Source organism: Manis javanica, chromosome 15 (genome assembly GCF_040802235.1).
Source record: "Manis javanica isolate MJ-LG chromosome 15, MJ_LKY, whole genome shotgun sequence".
NCBI lineage: Eukaryota > Metazoa > Chordata > Mammalia > Pholidota > Manidae > Manis > Manis javanica.
Genome location: NC_133170.1, coordinates 22,308,662 through 22,325,754, shown reverse-complemented (window position 1 = coordinate 22,325,754; position 17,093 = coordinate 22,308,662). Strand labels below are relative to the sequence as shown.

The following is a 17,093-nucleotide window of genomic DNA, read 5'->3' as shown; positions in this document are numbered from 1 at the left end:
AAGAAGATTCCAGCTGTTCCCTCTGAAACCCAGTCCCACCTAGTGCATGCTGATCTCCCTTTCCATCTCCCTATCATTTCCTTGGTGCAGTGCCTCCTGGGTCTGCTGGCACCCACCTCTCAGGCGTGTACTCTCACTTTTCTTTAGATTCTTACTCTCCAAATAAATTCTTCATGCCCGACTGCTTTTTGCATCTGTTCTCAAATTCTTTCTCTCGAAGAGACCTAGGACCAATCTCCAGTAACAACTGGGTAAAGACTAAATGAGATAATACAGCTGAGGAGCTTGGGAAAACATTAATACTAGAAAATGCTAAGCAATATAATTTTAAAGACTATTTATTTAAATTATTAAATAAAAAATATAAAATGGTATCCATGCTGTGATACCAAAGATATTAAAATAGAACTCTATATTTTAATAACTATTACCTCCAGTTGGCAGATACAAATTACTTTTAGCTTCTCCTTTTCTCTATTTTGAAGTTTTGGCAACATATATGCATTATACCATTAATGAAAAAATATATTTTAAAGCACTCAAAATTCCCTTCTTCTTCAATGTGGAACAAACTGCTGCTAAGAATAAATTGAGATTTGTCTTTTCTTAGAAAGATACTTAAGCTTTAATATCAAAAGCCTACTATTTCCTGCTTATTTGTTCATTTTTTTGTTCACTCACTTATTCATTTATTCAATTGTGGGTAAAATTGCAATATTTCCAGAATCTCTTGCTGGGCCTTAGTCCATCTCCATATCAATAGGTGTTTCCAAGGGTTGTAGAGAAGTAGTCTGTCTCCATATCAATAAGTGATTACAAGGGGGCATGTCTGGACCAGAAATTTGGAATTTTTCTACCTGCAAATATTCAGAAAAACAATAACAAAATAATCACAGAGGACATGTCTAGACCTGAGAAGTATGGTAGGGTCCTGTTTGTAGCAGGGTCACGAGAGACACGGGTGAGCAGAAGTGAACAACTCCTTGTAAGCAATAAACGGGCTTCTCCCAATTTATTTCTTCCTTTGACTTATTTTGGCTTCAAAGGTTATTTGCCGTGGGCTGAGAGCATATTTTCCCTCCAGAGTTACAGCACTCAACACATTCATTCAATCAAAACATACAAAGAATGCATAAGCCATAGTCTGTGCCCTTAAGAAGCTTGCATTGTATTGGAAAAAGAGACACTGACCACCAATTATACCAATTTCAGGAACAATTATAGAAGTTCTATGAAAAAAATAATTTATAATTTAACCTTTTACTTCAAATGAGATCACTATAATGCCATTCATCTGAAATTGTGATTCCTAGGAGAAAATAACTTGCTATAACTAAAAAAAAAATTGAAGAAAAAATGCACATAATGATAATGGCATTTTGAAGAATGTTTGCATTTAGAATGAGTTAGGCAAAGAAAATGTCATGAAAATGGATAACATATGAAATCATCATGAAAACTCACAGGGTGTAAGTTGTATTTTTGTTGCACTGAATTTATAATTTTAAGAAAAATATATTTTACTTACTGTCTTTAGCATTATTCTACATGAGTAGTAACCACTGAATCTGACACTTAAATTACAATATCCTCAAGAGAATGTCTGAAGTTTTATGGTTAACAGAATTGAAACCGGTTTTCCTCTCTGTTTATCAGAAAATGTCATATGGCTCTGTCTCTGGCTCCATTTCCTATGCGCCTGGTAACACCAGGGCAGCCTCAGGGAGAGGCCCAGGGTCCCCCATCCAGCCAGCACGACCACATTCAACTTAAGCGAAATGATAGTTACTGGGCACCACACTTTCGATGCAGGGCAGTATCCTAAGAGGATAAACAAATTCAGGAAAAAGACATAAAGAACGCATTTCATGTTGCTTCCCCTTTCTCCAACCCCTCCACCTCCTGCCCCTCAGTGTATAGGAGTATTGGTACTCTATTTTTGTGTGTGAAAAAAAAATGCTTGCAAAGTCAAGTAGCCCCATCTATGATCTGCCAGTGTGAGTGCTTCTCTACATTCACATCTAACACTAAAAACACATTTTAAGTATATATGATCATATGATATATTTTAGATACTTTATGTATGCTATGGTTTACATTTTAGAGGTCTTTTTTTCTCCTCCTATCTTCCTAATTTTGTTCATTGTTCTACTTTCTCATCTCCAGGTAATCATTGTTGACTACCTGCTGGATATTCTTCATTACTTTTTCTGTGCCAGTATTGAAATATATTACTTAATATGTCTTCCAGTCCATTCTCTGATGATTGATCTTTTCCAATTTTCCCTTTATATGTTATAAGAAAGTTGCCAATTTCCTTTAGATTTTCAAATGTATTGCTTATTGTTTATGGCTACATATATAAACTTATTCCTAATATCTGCTAATTTTGCTTTCTCCATTTTTCCTTTCGGAAAACCCCTTTGGCTATTGGATTCTGTAAGTCCTGGGAGAGGAAATCCTGGTGCCAAATGCCTCTAAAAACCGAAATCAGTCAAAGGGAGAAATAAAGTTTAAAATCCATTTATTGCTCACAAACTGCAGTCTGGGGCCATTTTCTCTCTCTTCCTGCTCCAGCAGCAGCAAAACCGGCCTCCACTGTCACCTCTCTGGTACAGATAAGCCTTCCGTTGCCCAGGAAATTACCCATTGATGTGGAGATGAACTTCTCCACCCCTGAGGAAAGATGGGAATGCACTAAAGCCATACTTCTTTCCACCTCTCAATGCCTGTTTGTATGCAGATGTATCAAAGCCAGGCGAGATATTCTGGAAATGTTACAATTTTACCCACAGTTCTTTTCAATGAAACCAGTCTTCAAATTGAATTTCCTCTTCAAAACTTATTTATTGATTTAAGCTTTTAAAATAGTCAATTGTCTCAATTTCTTTTATGATTTTTATTAATGTAAAGTCGGTTATTAAGTTTGGTTACTATATTCTTTCTTCTGTGGTAATGAAAGAGTTAAAGTCATAAGTCTTTCCTTAATAGCTGTTTGTAAAAGGAAATGTTTTCCTTTGCAGTACATTTTTAAAGATTTAAAGTTCATTTGTTTTGTTTTCTTTGATAAAAATATTCTTAGAAATATGTTTTTTCCCAAGTACTTAAGATTATTTGGTTTGTACTATTATTACTCTTTCTAATTTGATTGTATTATGATCAGAGAGCGAAAGGTTTATTAGTTTCTAAAAATTTTATATTTGGTATGTTTTTAAAAATAAATTACCAAGTCTTTGTTCCAAAGATACTCTGTCTTAAGAATTCAGCCATATAAAATATGTATATTTATATGTATTAAATAATTGTATTAATTTAAGCATTGGATCATATATTGCATATTGATCAGATTTTTGCTAGCTCTTCTATAATAACAAAAGTAGTGTTTTAAAATCTCTGAGGATTTATTTCAAATAAAATTCTCCTTGAATCTCTAATAATTTTTGCTTTATATATATACCTCATATTATTTGATGCACATAGATCTATGGCTTTCAGATTTAATTCATTAATTATGTATTTGGTCATTAACATACCTTTTCTTGGTTTAATTCAGACTTAATATTTATTTGGTGTTCTTCCTCTAGTAATTTAAGATTTACTTGTATGCCTTTCTTCTTGTTCTAGTTACTAGCTCTTAGACACAGAATTAATCGTCTATTATGAAATAAGACACTAACCCTAATACTTCCACCAGAGTGCTCTAATTATTCACTGCTTGAGTTACAATAATATAATATTATTATAAAATTGCCAATCTCACTCTCCAATCTGGATTTTTGTAATACTTTTTTCCTTCACCAAATCTCTCCATATCCATAGATTTTAATGTGTTTAGTAAAATTTCTTATAGACTATATTATAGATTTCTCTCAATAAATCTACCTTATTGCAAAATGATTTAACATTTCTATTACTATCATTTTTATTGTAGTCATTTCATCATCAGCTATTACTTTTGCTTGCCTCTAAATTTCCCCTTATTTTGAGGGACAATTAATTTCTTGTGTATCTGGAAATTTTCTTGTGTATTTTTCTCAGATGGGGTGTATAATGATTTTTTATTTTGCTAGAATGCATGAATTACCTTTTCTGAATTCAGGGTGGGTGAATGGCAATTATTTTTCTCCCTATTTCTCAGTACTAGAGTGTATCTAATCAATCCTATAATTATTTCCTTGTTCACATCTGTTCTTTTTCCTCTTTATGGACTCTTATTATTTACATATTAGATCACTTGGCTTCATTGTCTGAGTCCACCATGCTCTTCATATCTCTTTAATTTTGAGTAATTTCTTCTGTATGTTCTTCCAATTGGGCCTGTATCTGGATGATACGGTATGGCTTTAGGTTCCTTTCACTCAGCAAATGAGGAGAATGAAGAAAATTTGAAAATGTAAATTGTAGGCAGAAACTTAGTCTCACAGCGCCTTTATTCCATTTGTGTGGTCCACAAGATGTATGCTCTCTAAAGTTGCCTTTAATTGTTAGGACAACAGCTGAATCAAAGTAATTGTGCTAATTACACTCTTCTTCCATCTGGTGCTTCACTCAGTAGTGTAGTGTGCTGTCAATCTGCACTGAGTCAGCCAACTTCTCACATATAATTCTGTTTTTGTTAGTGCACTCAGCGTAATAAACACTCTCATAATGTATATATCCACAGTACATCTTACCATTTAAGTCATTTGTGTTTCTTACAAACCTAAAAGAGAAAACAAAGAATTATACTTGGTGAGTCAAACATGTGCAACACATTCATGAACAAAAATTACTTTTTCAACATATTATTGCTTCTAGGGTCTGCATTGTCTAAAATAAATTCATATTATTATTCAGAATATCAAGAGTGACCAAGTTACTCATTTTTATTAACACAAATGCAATGTAAAACACTGCCTTATTTCTCTCTGTGTTTTTCATTTTCTCACAAATGAAATATCTGCCATCTTTTACTTTCAGTGGTATAGGCACACCCCCTTCCCCAACCCTAGTATGACTAGAATAATGCAATTCCCTTACATTCTCTAGTCTAACTGGCTGAGTAGTAAATCTTTGACACTTTCTTCCTCAAATGTTTTTCATAGCACCCAAACCAGGAATTCACATAATGTGTGGCACCATAAACTCAGGGTCATCTCAAGCCATTTTTTAGAGATTTGACTCTGAAATTCTGAATAATTATCAACAGCCCCTAATACAAGATTAACTCATCAGAGCCATGCATTAAAGACAAACTTGTGAATTGAAAATATTATCTTTGGGAAAAAATATAGCATCAATACTTGGATTGATAAATACAGATCATTAATGAATAAATAAGTCAATCAATTAAACTTTCAAAAGTGAAGTTTCCTAGTTTAGGTGACATAACACAGATGTCATCAATCACAGTTCCTTTCAAGAAACAAACCCCAAAATAACACTAAGAATAAAAAAAAAGAGGAAATCATGTATATATGCATATATATTACATATATGATTACATATATTACATAAATCACATAACATATTATTATATACTTTTATTTCAATATTATTTATTGAAAATTTGAAATATCTGTTTCCATGCCCTTATAAACTACCTTAAATTTAATTTCAATAACTTCAAATTCTTTTTTTCAAAACAAGATTGCACCTATAGTCTTTCCTGACACACCCTACCTTTCCCTCTAGTCCCTCACACTGAAGGAAAGCTTTCAAATATACATCCTTCCCTCCTCTATCTGTGCATATCTCACCCCATTCTTGCCTATCATTGCAAACGGCCAGAGAGAGGTCTTTCTGAGCCGTATTCCTACACCTACTATTTCTATCTGTAAGAACAAACAGAACAAAATGAAACCTTCTATCTGCTGTGTGACCCCACATGCTGAGTATGCAGAATTCAGTGGGTGTCAGCACCCAGCCCAGTTGTCCCGAGTTCAGTCCCACTTGACGTGTCCTCAGCCAATGAATGTACTTAAATTCATGGGCTTGCAATAGTATCCAGCAGGTTGAGGCTCTGGTTTCTTTCTTTAGCCTAATCTCTGCACCCCAAATTTAAGGGATTATGGGACACAAATAGAATTTTCGCATTATTTTTATTAAGCCTTGTTCTTTTTTCCCCCATTACAAGCAGAATGAATGCAACATGGGAATCCATTTGTCATGGTATATTTCTAATCACATTTCTTCATTTATACCATATATTTATGTATTATGTCATATATATGCATATGCCATATATGCAATATACTATGTCCATCTTCATTTTATTCTCTGTACTGGAAATGCTCTTCTTGTCTATCTCTAGATTTGTCATACAAAAGTGGCCATTTCAAATGTCAGTAACACAAATTTCAAAGTTAAAAGTTATTTTTGGTTATTCTCTGTATTCTAACTGTAGCATTTATCATGTTATATTCCTTTTATTTATAGAATTGTTTATCTGCAGATACAATTAATGGTTAAGTAACTAAGGGAAGAGGCAATCTTTCATTCATTTTTGAATCCCAGCACATGATTTTACCTACATGGATAGAGCCCTGTGAATTTGTTGTCTTCTAAACTTTTATTATTCACAGAAATTCTCCCTTATTTGGCTACTATAAGTTCATTAATGACTTGCCAAGTTAATGAGAAGACATTTGCCATAACTTTTTGCTTTATTAAATACATTAAAGAAGGTTGCTGAAAAAGAGCTCTGTATGGACTCAACTTTAAATGAAGCTAGTTTTAATGGTAACCTACAATGCTCCTGAGGAGAACACCTTTACTCAAACCAACCGTAAAAATTCAACAAGAATAACGACTTACCAGTCAGAGGAGACAATTACATCATCCAAAGCGTGGTAGTCTTTTTTGTATTTACTGGGAGATAATCCCAGCCAATACCTACTTAGTTCCTGGGATTTTATGAATTCCTACAGAAATAAAGATAGTTTGTTTAAATAATTGTCTCCCAGTTCTGTACATTACCTCACAATATAGTTTCTTACAAATTAGTATTTTAAGGTAACACTTTTGACATAATACCACTACTTTTAAATGCCATTAAAAGAAACTGAGACATGGTGCTCTCTACTGTAAGATTTCCTCTAACGTTTATACGTTAGTTACTGTTGTACATGGAGAAGATCTACCATCCATGCAACACCTTGACTCAGGGTCCACGAAGGCCACAAACTTTAGGATCCACATATGGAGCAGTGACCATTCAGCCCGGGGCCAAGAGAGGTAGCTCATCACTATTAACACAGTGAATAGAAGCGGAAAAAGTAGGAGAAAAATGTAGCAAAATCAGATGGAGTGGTTATAGAACAGAATTTAGAACCAATGTAGAACTTTATAGCCAACTTGACAGTTTTTCGTCATATTCCAGAGATTTTGTTGAGTAAAAAACTATGCATAGATCATTTGAAAGTGATCAGATGAAGAAGAGACTATGGATTGATTCCCCCTCTTCTATAAAAGGGGTCAAAGATTCTTAAGGGAGCTGAGACTTTTGGGAAAATGAAATTTTTCCTTAAAAGTAAATATGTAATTACTATCTGAGAGACCAGAATGCTGAGTATTAAGCAAAATATGGAGATACTATTATATATTAGGAAAATGAAAATAAATAAATACATAAATACATGAATAAATCTTCCAGGGAACTCACCCTTCCTCCTGGGACCCAAGGACTTAGTGCAATATATCTGCTTGGCCTTGCCTCTTAATTCCACTTTTTTCAAATACATATTTTGTCCAAACTATCTTCTTATTTTAGTATATATTGACTTTTTCTTTTAATTAAAAAAAATACAAAATGGTAGAATCTCCTTCTATGTAGATTTTATGAAATTGGTAACCATCAGGAATAATTTCCAGATCTGTTTTTAGATAAATGCTCAAAAATTGTATTTTGAGAGTAGATCCTATACTTTTGGTTTGGAAATGCTCACAGACCTAAAGATTCTGGGTGCCCCATATCTACCCATCTGCCTAGCCTCTGAGATTCCACTGATGCTAAGGTCTTAAGGTAAGGCTGTACTTTGGCAGTGACACCCTGAGATGAATGCACTGTATCTCAGTCACTTCATAATGCAACTAAAATGAGACAGAATCACATATGGATTAACACAAATCCTCCCCCATATGCCTCACTCCTTTCTATTACGTGATGGGAAAAGGGACTGTCTTTCTGACAGGCAGAGATCCGTGGGGCCTTACCAACACACTTTCACTTTGAATCTTCAACAGGTTGGCATTTTTAGCAGAACATATCCTGTTACTCTCTTGCCAGGTTTTAGGATCCTTAGGTAAAAATAGATAACAGCTGTCCTCATGCCACAGCCACTCTTTGGGGCAAGGTTTACATTTGTGCTCTGGAAGAAGAAGGTTGTTTCATTTGGTTTGTGTTGATAAGCTTCAGTATTCTTATTGTTCCCATTGTTAAATTAACCACATTTAGTTGTCTTCTTTTTAGAACAGAAGTGAAGAAAATGAATCCTGTGTTCCATATATACCACCACAATATGTCCAAAATGTAATTTACATAACACATTTCAAATTAAACACTTGGATTCCAGCATACTTTCCTGCCTTAGGAGCCCTGAATCATGATTAATTGATTTATTTCTCTCCCTTTGTCATTGTTTTTTATTACTACAAAGCCAATTACAAGAAACATTGTGTGGTGAGAACCAGACCCACAAACCTACATCAGCCCTACCCTCTCCAATCCAGCAGTTCCAGCTCTCTGACGTTTCAATAGCACGAAGAACATGTTTTAGTTTTTTGAGCTACAGAAACTATTAGAGACATTAGAAAGACCAATTCCTCCCAATTCCAAGGATAGGACCTAACATTATTTCTTCTCTATTGACTCTCATCAAACATTGACTGAAAAAGAGTGAGGTCACCTATTCAGCCGCCTGTAAAGAGGTTACCCACCCTTTCCTCCCTATCTTCTATTAACCTCAGTGACCAAAATAACTAGTAAATCTCAGATCAGAAAAACTTACACTGTCTAATGTTTATTAAGTAACTGTCATCCCCTGATAATCTGAGGGCCTAAGTCATTCTGTTTTCTTCTAACAGCACAGAAATATCAATGAAATATCCCTATCAACCACATTTAATTCCTTCCTCAAAAAATGGCTTCCTAGGGAAAGGTTGCTAGCTATTACTACATAGTGACTCGTAGGCTTAGTTCATGGTCTAATAAATAACTCAGAAGACGAATAGGGTTACCTGGTTCTTTGCTATACAGCTCATGGCATAATTTGGTGGCTATTTTTTGCAGAGTGACAGAGAGGTCCCTGATCTTCTTGGAACTGTCCGTGTTATGCACCAGTTGTAAAGAAACATTTCTCTGAAGTTCTTCTGTGAAATTCTGGAGTTCATTCAATCTTCCCATTTCTATCTTTGAAGTTACATAAACTCCAAAAAGAGAGAGATGATAGAAAATTTTAATCCCTTAAGACAAGTGTCACCTCCTTTTTGCTGACCTAGCATTAAGAATAATAATGGTCTAGGGAAGAAGTCACTTCACAGGGGTGAGAGAAAGAGACTAATTACCAGGTAGTAAGTACCTAGTTATAAGTCCCTTTGTGAGTACGTCACCAATAATCATTCCAAAGCCTCAATTCAAAGAATAAACTTTCTTGTAAAACTCATGCAATTCTAGGTGTTTTCCTTTTCAATCAAAACAGGGGTAATACATACATATGCTTCCCAAGACTCCCAGTCCGATCAGCAGCAGGAGGCATAGAGCTGCCAGAGCCAAGGCCCTGTGACGCCAGGCATGGGGAGGAGCAGGAGGCGCTGCAGGAAGCAGAATCAGCAGAGTCCTGGATGTGGCTTCCATCTTCATTTAAAGCTTTCATTCATTCATTTGCCTTTATTTATCTCCTAACATGTTCCCAGGAACGGAACGTGTTTTGCTGGAAACTCAAGGACATTCTAAAATACCTTTTTAAAGAATAAGTCAAAAAATTCTGGCCACTGTTTTACACACAAACTGGGTCTCACAGGAGAGGCTGATTCAAGAAACAAAGAAGCAAATATATATATATATATTTAAAAAAGAAAAGGTAAGGACACCAACCAATCTGAATACAACATACCTCATCTATACCAATCTGGGATACAGAGTAGCTGGCAGCTAACAAATGGGTCAATTTACATAATCCTTCCTAGAGCGGACAATTGTGAGGTGCCATAGAAAATGATTTCAGCCATCTATGTTTTCCCCAGAAAATCATGAGAGTGTGGCTGTGGGACATAAGTGATAGGCTGCCTCTTTGTAATGTTTCTGGGAGTCCTCCTGTCAGCCATATTTTAGGCCAGATCTACATTATTTCCTCCTTAGAATTTGTTCATCTTTTTAACAATGGACTTTTGTTGAATGTGTCTTTTTCACTGAATGGTAAAGCCTGAAACAGACCATTTCCCTCTTTAAAAAACAAAACAGGAATTTCTGAACTTTATATTATAAATTAATTATAATTAAATCACTACATGATTTGCATTATCATTTGTGTAGACAGATACTAGGTATTTCAGGAGAATGTAATTCAGTGGGTACCGTAACGGCCTTACTCTAACTCCGGGAGAGGGGATTCCCCGCCCAGAGCAAGTTGCCCATGAATTTGATGAAACAGAATCTAGGCAAGGGCAAGAAGTCTGGAAGTGAAGTACTTATTCTCATGGCTCCGCCTCTTCTTGCTGGCACGAGTTGGGAGCCCCTCTCACAGGGCTCCCAGCTCCCAGCTCCCTCTCCAGCCTCACTACTCTGCCCCCTCACACACCAGGAGGAATTCTGTGCGTCATCCCTGGTGACCAGTGGGCACCTGACCAATTACATACCAGGAATGGAGGGGAGGAGAAAATGGGTGTTTTCTCTCCATCCCTACCCTGGATGGCAATCCTATGACTTGTCAGCCACTCTGCTCCCAGTGAAACATCCCATAGATGTGCAAACAGGATGCCTATTAAGGCCAGGCAGGAATCTTGGTCAGAAAGGTCCATTTTCTCCACACTTACTATACTTCTCATCTTTTTCCTACATCTATCTCACCGTTGGTGATACAATATTATGAAATACAGAATTGAACATAAAATGTGAAATAACTTTTCAACTTTGGATATTTAATATGAAAGTACACAGTCAAGATCTGACCTAAGGTTAGAAGTATAAATAGCTTCGAGTTGTCTCTTTCTTAAGAATGACTTTCTCATTTATTATCCAATTACTCACAAGTCATCTATGAATACTGTCTTCATGCTGGACACTATTCTAGGTGCTAACAATATAGAAGTGAACAAGACATATATTCCTGCTCTCACAGAAGATAAATTTTAATTGTGTGAGAAATGTATGAATATACATTAACATAAACATATATATATATATATATATGTTTATATATACACAGAGGGAGAGGGAAGGAGAGGGAGGAAGCGAGAGTGAGAGAGAGAGAAAGATCTCAACATGTGCTACGGTATGCACACATTTGAAACAGTTATATTAGAAAAGGAGGTAGCTCAGACCTTATGGCAATGGGAATCAGCATGTAAAATCAGTGAGAAGAATATTACAGGCAGCAAGAACATCTACTTCAAAAACCCTAAACGGATTTAATCAGAAGGGAAAAATAATTGAGTTGATTTTTTAGAAAGGTCACTGTTACTGCATATGGAGAATGAATTGCAGGGCTCAGTGTTAGGAGCAGATGAATGGCAAGAAGCCTGTTGCAGTATGCCATGTGAGAGAGAACAGTAGCTTGATTTACTGGTATTAGAGAATGTGATAACCCATGGACAGATCAAGAATACACTTTGAGGTTAGAATCTATAGTACACATTTATGAAATGTTTGTGAAAGATTTTTGACTTGATTAAGTTAGTAGAAAATAAGACATACACATTCATAGGCAGGCTGGCATACTGATTTAAAAAAAAGCACAGCACATTCTCTATGGCTAGTGTTCCTGGGCCTGAATTCTGGTTTACTGCTTATCACAGAATGTGGGATCTTGGACATGTTATTTAACCGTGTCTTACCTTGTGTGTTGGTTAACAAAGAAAGCCACAAAGTAATATAAAATCTATAATGCAAGTAGAATGGCACTGGCATATAGCGAACACTTTGTGATTGTACTTAAGTATGATTTATTTTGTATAATGAGATGAGCGTGATTGAGGACTGGGAACAGTTTTAGAGTAAAAATAGGTATTTCTCTTTCTGCCATTTTTTTTTAAATGACATTAGAACTCTATATGGTAATATGAAACAGGCACATGTATTTTCTAGTCTGGAGATTTAGGGAAAGGTCATAAGGAGATATTGGGAGTCATGGCATTTGAATCCAAATGACTGAATGAGGCAACTTAGCGAAGTCTATTCAGTGACACAAGAGCAGGGGACCCAGAGTCCTGGAGTGCTCCATAATACAGAGTTTGATCCAGAACGAGGAGTCAAACAGGAAGACAGAGGGAGCGGCCACTGTGGCAGCAGAAACCCTGAGGATGTGTCCGTGAAAGTGTTTAGAGAAGAGAGACTTGAATTCTGTGAGGGCTGCAGGGAAGTCAAAAAATAAAGGAACAGAGATGTAACTACTAGGATGAAACAGGGAGGTCACTGGTGACCTTGACAAGAACAGTCTCCTTGGATCCATGAGGGGGACACCTAACAGAGTCAGCTGAGAAGAGAACGCGAGGTGGAGAACTGGGAGTCTGTGACCAAAGGTAATGCTTCCAACATACGGGCTGTGGAAGGAAACAAGAAATGGACGAATACTGGGAGAGATTTACGTGGTCAAGCACGGATTGTGTTTTGTTAAAATAGGTGTAGCATAGCATGTTGGTGTCACAGGAGAGAAGGACACATGGACTGAAATTCATAGCAGAATAAGGAGGTAAGAGTAATAAGTACTTTGTAAATACTATCTAGAAGCAAAGCAGAGTATGAATGAGGATTTGGTAGGATGAAAATTTGGGTAGAAGAAAGAAACAGTGTAGGAAGAGATAGAAGGAAAGCTTGTCCGGTGAGCATAAACTGGGCTTCAAAGTTTGTATGTTTTTCACCAGTCATGTCCAGCTGTTCAGGTGGGGCACAGAGTGGGTGGATATTTAAATTTAACCAGAATAGGAATTTTTTAAGGAAAAACAGTACATTGAATAGGGGTGGCCAAGATATTAAGGGTAGCTTATATATATAAAACAAAGCTTATATTACATAATATAGACTTTAAGCTGGATAATGAGAAAACTAGAAGAAATTGAGAAAGTGAACAAGACATGGATTCAAGATTTCAATACAGTCAAAGAGTTCCTGAATTGGAAATTTAGAGTAAGTAGGCACAGGAGATGAGAAGGGGTAATGGCATTCCTATGGGAAGTTTTTGGTATATTTAATTCATGGTACTCTCACACTCTTTTTATTTTTTTACACCATTAAAAAAGGAGAAATACAAACAAGGAAAATAAGAAAGAAAATACTGTTAAGTCCTTAAGCCCATCTTTCTTAAAAAGAAGTCTGTGGTAAAGGAAAACCCCGCAGAATTGAGCTGTTACCCTTTCTAAAATTTACAATGCTGATGGTAAATGGACACAAGATCTAACAATAAAAATTCTATTCATAGCAAAGTTAGCATTTCAAAGAGTTTTATGTTTTGCAGGGAAAAAATACTTAAATAATGTATGAGAATTCTTCTACTACTCCCCTCTCTTAATTTCACTTTCTACCAACTTCTGTGTTCTCCACTGCTACTGTTTGTTATTTTTAACTTAAACACACTGATTTCAAGTGTGGTTTTGCTGGGGCAAATTACATCCAAAGGGCCAGGTGCTTGGAGGTAAGAGCTGTATATAATAAGAGAAATCAGGGATTATGACTAGGATGAAGTGAGGGTGTGCTTTATTGAATGTAAGCTGGAAGTCAACTTGAGTAGTCCACTTGTATCATACTTTAAATATGAATGGAAAAACACAAAACTTCCAGGTACAATGTATTTTTGAATGTTATATCTTCTGATATTTCTTTACCATCTTTTCCCCTTCCTTTAGTCCTTGATATGTCCTTTTATTTAACTTAACCTCTTCTATATTTTAGTAAGCTGGGAAAGATCTCCAAAAGAAGTAAGAGAAATTTTAGGATAATACATGCTTAACTTGGTAGAAAATGAAATGAAATCCTTTGAAGGTCTCTCTGTCTCTCTTTTTCTCTCTGTCTCTGTCTCTGTCTCTCTCAGACATACACACAAAAAAGCTAAATTAGCTTTTTTTCTTTTGGTACAATATCTCGGCTCAAACTACAGGGATTGTGATTTGTGTATGTATGTGAATATTTTATAGCCTCCAAATAAACATTATTTATTTCCTTTTTTAAATAATGAGTCAGATTCTTGATACAATAATCCCATCATACCACTGCAGGATAACTTTAAAATAAATTTTCAAAGTACTAAGTTCTCAACTGTTCAAGAAGGCACTTCTTAAATGCCACATTTAAGATGAGAGAATTTAGTCCAAAATATATTTCATACCTGGGGGATTGAGTTAATTGAAGATTTATGGAAAACAGCTATGTTTCCATTCAGCCATAATATTCCCTGAACTTTCATCTAATCAGTCAGAGAATAAATAATAGAGCTAAAAGCAAGTTAAAGAGAACTGATGTCTGATTTAATGTAACTGAATGAATAAGATGTCTAGTGAATAATACATCTAACAGTATAGTAACATGTTCAATTAAAAGATTACAGGATCTGAATGCTATTATTGTACTTTTTATCCCTTTTATAGCATAATGTTAAAATGAAATCCTTTTGCTTTTTAGTTTTAAATTCTTAATCTTCTACTTAGTCATCTCTTGCTACAAGGGATTGCCTAGCATCCTTCTGTGAACAAAATTTGATTTGTTTGACGGTAACAGTCAAATTGGAGCAACTGTTCAAAGTAAAAGAACTTTAATTCCTTGTCATAGCCCTTTACAGGATATAATCTCAGATTTATTTACCATTGTCATTCTTCTGGAGATCCTCTTATTTTCATTCATGCTACCCAGAACTGAAGAGTGTGGTCAATTTTAAACATTAAAGATATACACGCTAAATTAAATCAAGAAGCAAGTAAATAAATAAATGATTAGTATAATCCTGACCAGTGAAAAACATTTTATTTGTACATTTTATCATCTTATTTAATCTATTTTTAATTTGAGCCTCATTAAATAATTAAACATGTTAACCTTCTTCAAAATGGTACAAATTTACACTGCAAGATCATAATTAAACAGGTATCGTTGTCTCCATTTTAAAGGTAACAAAACAGAGACCTAAAAGATCCAATGATTTGCTTAAACGTCCTATGCACATCCTAACCCTCTTCAACATAATTCTGGCAGGTTAATAAAGTAGAAGGTCTTTTCTAATACACAGACGTTTACAGGACATCCAAGCAAACCGTGTACTCATCAAGGCCAATGTTTTTCTCTTGCAAAATGGAGATGCCAATTTCTACCTCATAAAGAAAATAGGCTAGTGCATGTCACATGGAGGGCAAATGAGATCCATCCTTAGCATTCATTATATTTGTGACTAGCATTTCCTTGTACAAAAGAACATGCAAAACCATGATTTTCATGGATAAAATATGCTCCTTGTTCCATGGCTTCATTTCACGGGGGAAAAAAATGTTTAAAAAAAAGTTGTATGAAAATATTATCCTAGCCTAATTATTTTGAGTGTGACATTTAAAAAAATAGAAAATTTGTGAAAGGTTGAATGTTCAACATGCTGGTTGGTGCCTTAAAAAATTTTTCATGGAGACTTTTAGTAGGTTTGGAAAAATGGGAGATTTCATTAAAATATCAAATTAAAGGGTTTTTGTTAATACACTGATACCTAAAGAGCAGGGCCTCTCCCCTTACATGTCCACATTTTCACTTACTTTCTACACTTCACTTCTACCACTGTACGACACATCCATAGCTCAAAATCTTACCTTTTATCTCACCTTTGTCAAACTTCTGGATATTTTCTGTCTTATTGGAGTCCTGGAAGTTTAGATCTGCATAAGTAACTTCTTCAGACATTGATGGCTATGAAAGAAAACTCAACAAACGGTAAAAAAAGAAGGAAAGATAAGGGTGAGCCAGAAGAGTTGTTGGCTGAACAGGAGTTGGTTTTTAAACTTCTGCTTTTAACCCAAAAATGAAATCCGTAAGCTTCAGCTTCTGTTTTCATAACCACTGTGCCAATCATGCACATGTCTGCAACGAGCCACCGACCAGGCAAGAAGAGACAGATATTGCAAGAGTCACGTCTGTCTTCCTCCTCTCTCCCCCTAGTTCTCTTTCTCTGTAACTACCAACTGCAGAAAGTAGTTGGAAGATTGTCTGGGGTATTATTAAAATCACTCAAGGGGGGACAGATCTTTAGCACCACATGATACAGGTAGAACAGAATTGTTTGGAGAAAAACTTTCAAGCAGGGGAATAACAGAGAAGATATATTCCTCAAACACTCACTGTCTGTGCGATATTGGTCCTTGGTTACATTACGGAAGGCTATTTAATCAGTTAATCACTTATGGAAGGAAGAGTATACAATGAATTGTCGGGGGTAACAAATAAATTAAAAAGTCCTTTATACAATGTCATCTTACTTGATGAAAGTATTTGAATGACTGAAACTTCATACCCAATTCTTTGGTTTAGAGCTGGCCAGATGCAGCTCCAGAAGGAGGGGCTCCCCACCTGGGGCAAATTCCCTATGAATTTGATGAGACCAAAGAAAAGCAAGCAAAAGCAGCAGGGAATCAAAGAGGCTTATTCTCACGGCCCAGGATATCCTCGCTTGCACCAGCCGAGACCCCCTCGCGCACTGCTCACAAGCTGCTGGCTCACAAGCTCTCCTCCTCATGCCCGGAGGAACTCAGTGGGTGGGGACCTGGTGACTGGCGGGCACCTGACCAATTATGTACCAGGAATGGAAGGGAGGAGAGAATGGGTGTTTCCTCACAACCCCTACCCTGGACCGGCAATCCCGTGACTGACCAGCCGCTCTGACCCCATTAAAACATCCCATAGATGTGCACACAGGATACCTATTAAGGCCAGGTGG

The 17,093-nt window shown here is 36.0% G+C and overlaps 1 protein-coding gene across 3 annotated transcripts; it reads right to left on the bottom strand.

The window, feature by feature from the left end:
• Window positions 1–337: 337 nt before the first annotated feature.
• CLEC12A (C-type lectin domain family 12 member A) lies at window positions 338–16,855 on the bottom strand. Of its 3 annotated transcripts, XM_073222805.1 has the most exons (7): window positions 15,973–16,855; window positions 9,691–9,789; window positions 9,217–9,405; window positions 8,194–8,348; window positions 6,796–6,902; window positions 4,674–4,702; window positions 338–857 (listed from the first exon to the last, which is right to left on the bottom strand). In XM_073222805.1, exons 1-7 carry the CDS (start codon window positions 16,061–16,063, stop codon window positions 814–816), a joined length of 714 nt encoding a protein of 237 aa, XP_073078906.1. In that variant the 5' UTR covers window positions 16,064–16,855; the 3' UTR covers window positions 338–813. The 3 variants fall into 3 exon arrangements, with proteins under 3 accessions (XP_073078906.1, XP_073078905.1, XP_073078904.1); XM_073222804.1 differs by lacking the exon at window positions 338–857 and having other exon boundaries at window positions 867–4,702; window positions 15,985–16,842; XM_073222803.1 differs by lacking the exon at window positions 338–857 and having other exon boundaries at window positions 867–4,702; window positions 15,973–16,841.
• Window positions 16,856–17,093: the final 238 nt, after the last annotated feature.

Coding starts and splice junctions, on each gene's coding strand:
- CLEC12A (XM_073222803.1), bottom strand. CDS start 16,063: ATGTCTGAAGAAGTTACTTATGCAGATCTAAACTTCCAGGACTCCAAT. Junction 9,790..15,972: donor TGACAAAGGTGAGATAAAAG/GTAAGATTTTGA, acceptor TGCTTCCTGCAG/CGCCTCCTGCTCCTCCCCAT. Junction 6,903..8,193: donor TTCAAAGTGAAAGTGTGTTG/GTAAGGCCCCAC, acceptor TTATTTCTGTAG/GAATTCATAAAATCCCAGGA.